Source organism: Polypterus senegalus, unplaced genomic scaffold (assembly GCF_016835505.1).
Source record: "Polypterus senegalus isolate Bchr_013 unplaced genomic scaffold, ASM1683550v1 scaffold_428, whole genome shotgun sequence".
NCBI classification, from domain to species: Eukaryota; Metazoa; Chordata; class Cladistia; order Polypteriformes; family Polypteridae; genus Polypterus; species Polypterus senegalus.
The window spans coordinates 1-6186 of NW_024384911.1; the positions used below are offsets into that span (position 1 = coordinate 1).

The 6186-nt window shown below is 40.3% G+C and overlaps 1 protein-coding gene across 1 annotated transcript; it reads left to right on the forward strand.

Annotated features, from left to right (window-relative positions):
• Positions 1 to 450: 450 nt before the first annotated feature.
• On the forward strand, positions 451 to 4590 carry LOC120522149 (semaphorin-4C-like). The gene is made up of 5 exons (XM_039743286.1): positions 451 to 871; positions 963 to 1078; positions 1250 to 1407; positions 2460 to 2539; positions 3590 to 4590. The coding sequence occupies exons 1-5, from the start codon at positions 748 to 750 to the stop codon at positions 4411 to 4413; spliced, it is 1302 nt and encodes a 433-aa protein (XP_039599220.1). The 5' UTR covers positions 451 to 747; the 3' UTR covers positions 4414 to 4590.
• The last annotated feature ends 1596 nt before the right edge of the window (positions 4591 to 6186 follow it).

The following is a 6186-nucleotide window of genomic DNA, read 5'->3' on the forward strand; positions in this document are numbered from 1 at the left end:
AGGTCTATCTCCCCATGAGTTTTTATGTCTGCAGCAAGGGGTAATTGGGGTGAAAAAAAATTCCCGCAAATGTCTCATTTAATGGATTCCCGCAGTTCAAAGTGTGCATTCACTTTTTAAGGACTTGCTAGTTACTGCAGTTTTTCCCCACAAAAGTAGTTGACTGATACCAGTCCAGTAGTGTGCTATATAGCCGGCAGCAGGCTTTTATGGAGCTCACCGAATATTGGGTGCAGAGCAACAACCAGTCTAGGGCACTTGATCCATCACAGGGTGGGACATGTCTTCACTTACAACAAAACTTCCACATTTAAACAAAAAACAATTTAAAGTCATCAATTAATCTCTTTCTGGATCTGTGAAGTTGCAGCATTAACCGCTATCCTACAAGGTCTTTCCATAATTGCATAATGAGCTTGTACTATAACGGATTCTGCAAAACTAAGATGTATAGACTTCAAATGTTATTTAAAAAAAAAAAAAGAAAGTTGTATATATGACATAAGTGCTTGTTGTGCTCATAGACTATTCCTTAAAGTGAACAAACCCTGTACTAGAAGGTCAGGCGATATTGTGCAACTTTAGAATATAAACCACATCATAGTAGTATTTCAAAACTGTACTGTTTTACTACATCAGTATTATCTTCTTATCCAGTGCATCACCAAATGGCACCAAGAAAATGGTTTCAACAGCTCTCTCCAGCTTCCTGACATTACACTGAACTTCGCCAAGAAGCATCCTCTAATGGATGACCAGGTGAGCGAGCAACCCTTGCTGGTGAAGAAGAATGTCAACTTCACACAGATTGCAGTCGACCGAGTGAACACTGTTTCCCGGGGATCATATGAGGTGCTGTTTATTGGCACAGGTAATATAGTGCACTGGTTGCAGTTTCTCTTGAAAAATCAATCTAATGGCATCTAAGCATTTTTTCCCTTCTACATTTTTTCTTTTCTCAGCGGAAGGTTGGCTGTACAAGGCTGTAATTGTGAAATCGGAAGTGCACATCATAGAGGAATTGCAACTTTTTGAAACAATCCAGCCTGTAGAGAGCCTGAAGATCTCCCACACTGAGGTGAGACTCTGCAGGCTAAAAGCTGGATGGCTGCTGATCATTCTTGGAATTCAACACCCTACTGAGCATTTTTGCTGTATCTAAGTGTTTTGTTCTGGAATTGTTTGTGACTTAACCTTCCTAAATAGACTAAATATTTCTCCTTTTTTTTTTTTTTTTTTTAAATAATAGAAAGTTCTGTATATAGGCTCCCGTTCAGGTGTGATCCAGCTGCCTCTGGCCGACTGCAGTAAATACAGCTCTTTCCAAGACTGCACACTGGCTCGGGACCCCTACTGTGCCTGGGATCGTGAAGGCAGAATGTGTGTGCAGGTTGATCGACACTTCAGGTAAGCACAACATGGCATGACAGTCTGTCACAAATCTAAACATGTAATTTGGAAACTGATACAAAGAAATCTGCTGCTGGAGAAATCTTATGTATAATTATAATACAAGTTGTTTACTGCCTTACTGTAATTGCATAGTATAGGGATGGCAATTTGCAGTTTCATAGACTGGGTGACCTCATAATAAATATTTTTTCTAAAATAGTGTTTTTTTAAAGTGTTCTATGTGCAATTTCTGTATATTTCACTGTCCTTTTTTATAATAAATAAAGTATGTTAGGTGTTTGAAACAAAATTTAGTGACTGCATATAGAATATGTCCGTCATGGACAGGGGAGTGTAACATGATTCATGTTGCATTAATGCTTTGCTACTTTCACTAGTGCACAGACCACAGCTTAAATAATGCTAACTTATTATTTGTTCCATTGATTATGTAGCAGATGCTTTTATCCAAATGTATCTATAAGATCAATGTTAGAAATGTTTGCATATTTCTGTAATTGCAACAGTGTTAGTTTCACCCTTACAGCAGTCCACCAGAGCCAGAGTAACTCCAAACATTTGTTGGGCTTTAGGCTAGAGGTTTACTAGTGGCCTTCCACTAGGCACAAACTTAAAAAATATCCCATAGTCCCTTCTTTTCATTGCTTGAGACCATGTGCTGCTGCCCCTTATCCAAGAGGTATTTGGCTCCACTGCCAATCATCCGTGGTCTTGCGCTCTCACTGAAATGGTCAGGCACTGATGCTAATCTTCTCTCTTCTGGTGTTCCTGCCTTTCTGGGGCACCCAAGACACACAGTGTGTACCACCCTCAACCTGGTGTAAGGGAACCAGATGACTCTAGCTATTTTTTTCTCTCTCTCTCTCACTCTTGGTGTCTGGTATAAAATTGCCAGTTGTACAATCTGCAGAATTTGTTTGATATAAAACCTTAAAATACTTTATTTTGCAAAATTAATTGAGTTAAACTCTGGTGAAGCTAATCAGAAAGAACTAATCAATATTTAAACTATACATTGAAATATTCTTTTTATTATTTCCCCACAGTACACTTTCACTTGATCAGAATATTTTACAGAATCCACGACAGGGAGAAAAGTTCCATCAGAGTCTTGTTCCAAGTTCAGGTTAGTATTTTCAGATTTCTTCTCACTGCAGTCCTTTGTAATGAATGTGAGATTATTTATGCCAGTATGACCTGGATTCAGAGTGCAGCAATACAGCTGTGTTTTATTACAGATTTGAAAAGGGGTCACACCATGAAAAAACTATTAGAATAACTGTTAGCAGATGGCCTGTTTCAGCTGATGCAGGATCTCCATTCTGTTTAGTCAAAAGAACAGCTTTTGAATTTATTTAATATTCTGTTTTTAGTGTTGTAAAGAGAATTCATAGTCAATATAGAATCAGCATGTTTTTTTATAGACTGTGTGGTGAAAATGACAACAACCGGTAAATGGACAGAAGTTTGAGTAGCACCCTCTTAGTCTAGCAGCTATATTTGCAGCTTTATTTTCCAGAATTGTCTGTGCGTGTCACATTTAGGAAGGATGTTTTAGCAAATTAGACTGTTTTGCTTTCCAGATCCTGGACTATGGCATGATTTTACTTCCTTTAGTGATGAGAGATGACACAAAGTCCCTATTGAAATTACATGCACTTTCAGGCATCACATGTGTTGGTACTAGATAGTAGTCATGAAATGCTTCAACTTTTGAGGCTTTTTTTTTTTTTAAAAAGGATTTCTTGAGTAATTTTAGAGTTAGACAACTAAAAGGCACTGAAGGAAACTACCATGACTTCCTCACATCACTGAACTACCAGTAACTGTTGTGAAGAACAGTAGTCCTAATCAGCCCAAACCCTATAGACAGATATTGTATAACTGAATGACATTTATCTAGTCCGGCTGTTACTTGCTCTGGACAGTTCAAACATTTAGACAAGTTCTAAAGCATCTGTGGTGGAATAATTTATGATTTGGTGGCATGATCTGTGTTACAAATGGTTTTGGTACCTCAAGCTGGCCACATGAGAGGGGAGTTGGTATGACAGTCATTGCACATTATTTGAGGATGAAATAATGTAACAGACTTTTTGCTTTTGTCCTAAAGATGCTAGTTACAGCAAGTTCCATAAACATCTGTTCTCACTATATACTTTCTGACCTGTTGCAGACAAGCTGAAGCCCAAGAATGTCACAGTTGTAGCTGGATCAAGTCTGGTGCTGCCATGCCAGGTAGTCTCCAATTTGGCACAGACCCAATGGCTTTTCAACGACCATAGTTTGCAGTTGAAAAACGGCTTGCACTTTGATCGACAGCTATGTTCCCTTGTAATTGAGGATGTTGGACCTAGCGAAGCGGGTCACTATTCCTGCTTCTCTGAGGAGGCAGGGGTGAAGTTTATGGCAGAACGTTACCAAGTCTCAGTAGTGGCCAGCGTACCAGTCTTCATGGAAGCCCGGACTCAAGAGCTTAATCTGGGTTTGGTCTGGGTGCTGGTGATCACCTTGGGGGCTGTCTGCCTTCTTCTGCTTGGGGCAGTCTTGTATCTTCGACGCAGATTGAAGGAGCAATTAGGCAAAGGGGCAGAAATGAAGCCGCTGGAAAGTACCTTGGTCTACCCCATCAGCCTCCCCAAAGAGCCTCGCAATTTTGTGCCAAGCAAGATGGCTGACTCTGAAGACAAGTTCTGGGATCCAGTGAACTATTATTATTCAGATGGTTCCCTAAAGATTGTGCCAGGCCATGCCCTCTGTCCTAATGGTTCAGCTGCCTCTCCAACCAGCAATGGCATTCCTGGGCAGCCTCTGCCCACTGGCGCCCTCCATTCACCCAGCAGACTCAGCATTGGCAACATCCGGGGTTCTGGAAGTAATGGCTACATCCGTCTGAATTTGGGCACAGAGGAGCGAGGCGAATTTAATGAAGAACTTCGAAAGTCAATTAAGCAGAGAAATGTGTTGCCCGATGCCAATCCAGAAGAGTCATCTGTTTAGGCTACCTTCTGCTTGCATTTTTGATACTACCTCATTTTTAAACGGTTTTAAGAAAACCAAATGTTTTGGACTGTTTTTCAGTTTGCTTCTCTCCTGACATTTTCTGTAAGAGACCTTTTGCTACTGAAGAAGAAGTCATGAAGAGGGATTCATTTGTATTTTAAAAAAGAAAAGAAAGGCGCGTATTGGTTGGAAAGTATATAAAAAGAATGAGCGCTCCAGTGATTTCTTTTTAAGAATCAGTCTTTTCCAAGCTGCCTGCTTATTTTGTATAGTTTTGAAATGACTGCAGTCCTTGCCCCACTGTGTCTGTTTGTTTCTGTTTTTCTTTCTGTGTTCAAAGACCACTCCTTTCTACTTTGGGATGTTGATTCACTGCAGCCCTCCAGAATTCATGTGCACAGCTGGTTTCCTGTGAACATGAGCAGCAGCGTATATAAATACACGCAAAGTAATGGAGATTTGGAGACGCCCTTCCCAGCAGAAATGCTACTTACAAACTGCCCATTGAAAGGCCACCGTCCAGATAACTGACTCTCTTTGTGCCATAATATCTTCTCGCTGGGACCATGATGCTGGCTACAGTATCTGAAACATTCGACCAAGGAGGCCCCTCAGCTGTGGCATCCAAGTTTGTCAAATTAAGTGTGTTTGCATCTGTCGGAGAGATTGCCCAGTGATGGAGTTCCTGTATAGACTCGGGTCAAGGTAATCTCTTCCTTTTTGATTTGTCTTTGTCATGATGCTTATTGGCAGGTCTGGACAGTCCGTTTCCTGCACAGTGACCTCACTGGCTAACATTAAATGACTCATTCCTCCTGCTTCTCCATGTGTAGTTGCATGAATGTCATGATATTAACTTGACCAAAACATTGCTTCTCCACTCCCTAAACTTAAAGCCCCTCTCATCAGCCACTGTTTAACGGATCTCTTTTGAGAAAGCTTGTTTGTATGCATATCTAATTTCCTTTTTTATATTTGTACTTCTTTTCCCTGCATCATTAGAGCCAGTCCTTTCATCCTGTTCTGCCAGAGCATCTGTAAGTTGTGGGGGATCTCCACTGACAGGTCTAGTTACACACTTCCTGTTTTCTCCTCCCACCTCTGAGACTCTTCTACAAGCAGGAAGACTTGAGCTGCAAAATGGACGGATTGTGTTACTGAAGACTGCAATGTAACTTAAAAGCTTTTACTTTTTATCTTTATTTTAATGAAGGGATATATGTTGTATTGTAACTTATTTGCCTGTTAAAGGTACAGTATTTATTATTCCTGTAAATAGTTTCTTATTTTTATATACAAATTAAAATTTTAAACCATTTTTGCTCTTCAACTTTGCAGTTGAGAATTTCTTAATCTAATCAGCAGTGGGGCTGAGCCTCCTTGCCTGACAGTGACCATCTAGCTGGGAAGCAGTAGTTACTGTAAGTGCCTGATTGGCCCCGCATTTTTTTTTTCAGATACACCAGGACAGTACAAGTATAAGGCAAACCCCACCACACTGACTGGGACAGTGCGCAGATAGTTTCAGATCTGATCTTAAATTACAGGCTCCAAGCATACATGACTCATTCTTCAGGTGCTCACCACACATCCATCCTCAAAGGCAGCAAAATATTAAATGATAGAACAACAGAAGAATCTTCTAATGGAGTATTTAGTGAGTAATGTTCCCTATGAAATGTCCATTGCCATGCATTTCTGAAGTATGTGATTTTGATCAGGCTGTAGCTAAGAAGTCTGACCTTCTCAGCATGTTATGTCATCTCACTT

Bases quoted from the DNA above. Each gene is read 5' to 3' on its own strand.
- LOC120522149 (XM_039743286.1), top strand. From the start codon at position 748: ATGGATGACCAGGTGAGCGAGCAACCCTTGCTGGTGAAGAAGAATGTC. The intron at 872-962 runs GTAATATAGTGC...TTCTTTTCTCAG, and splicing joins GGTGCTGTTTATTGGCACAG to CGGAAGGTTGGCTGTACAAG. The intron at 2,540-3,589 runs GTTAGTATTTTC...GACCTGTTGCAG, and splicing joins GAGTCTTGTTCCAAGTTCAG to ACAAGCTGAAGCCCAAGAAT.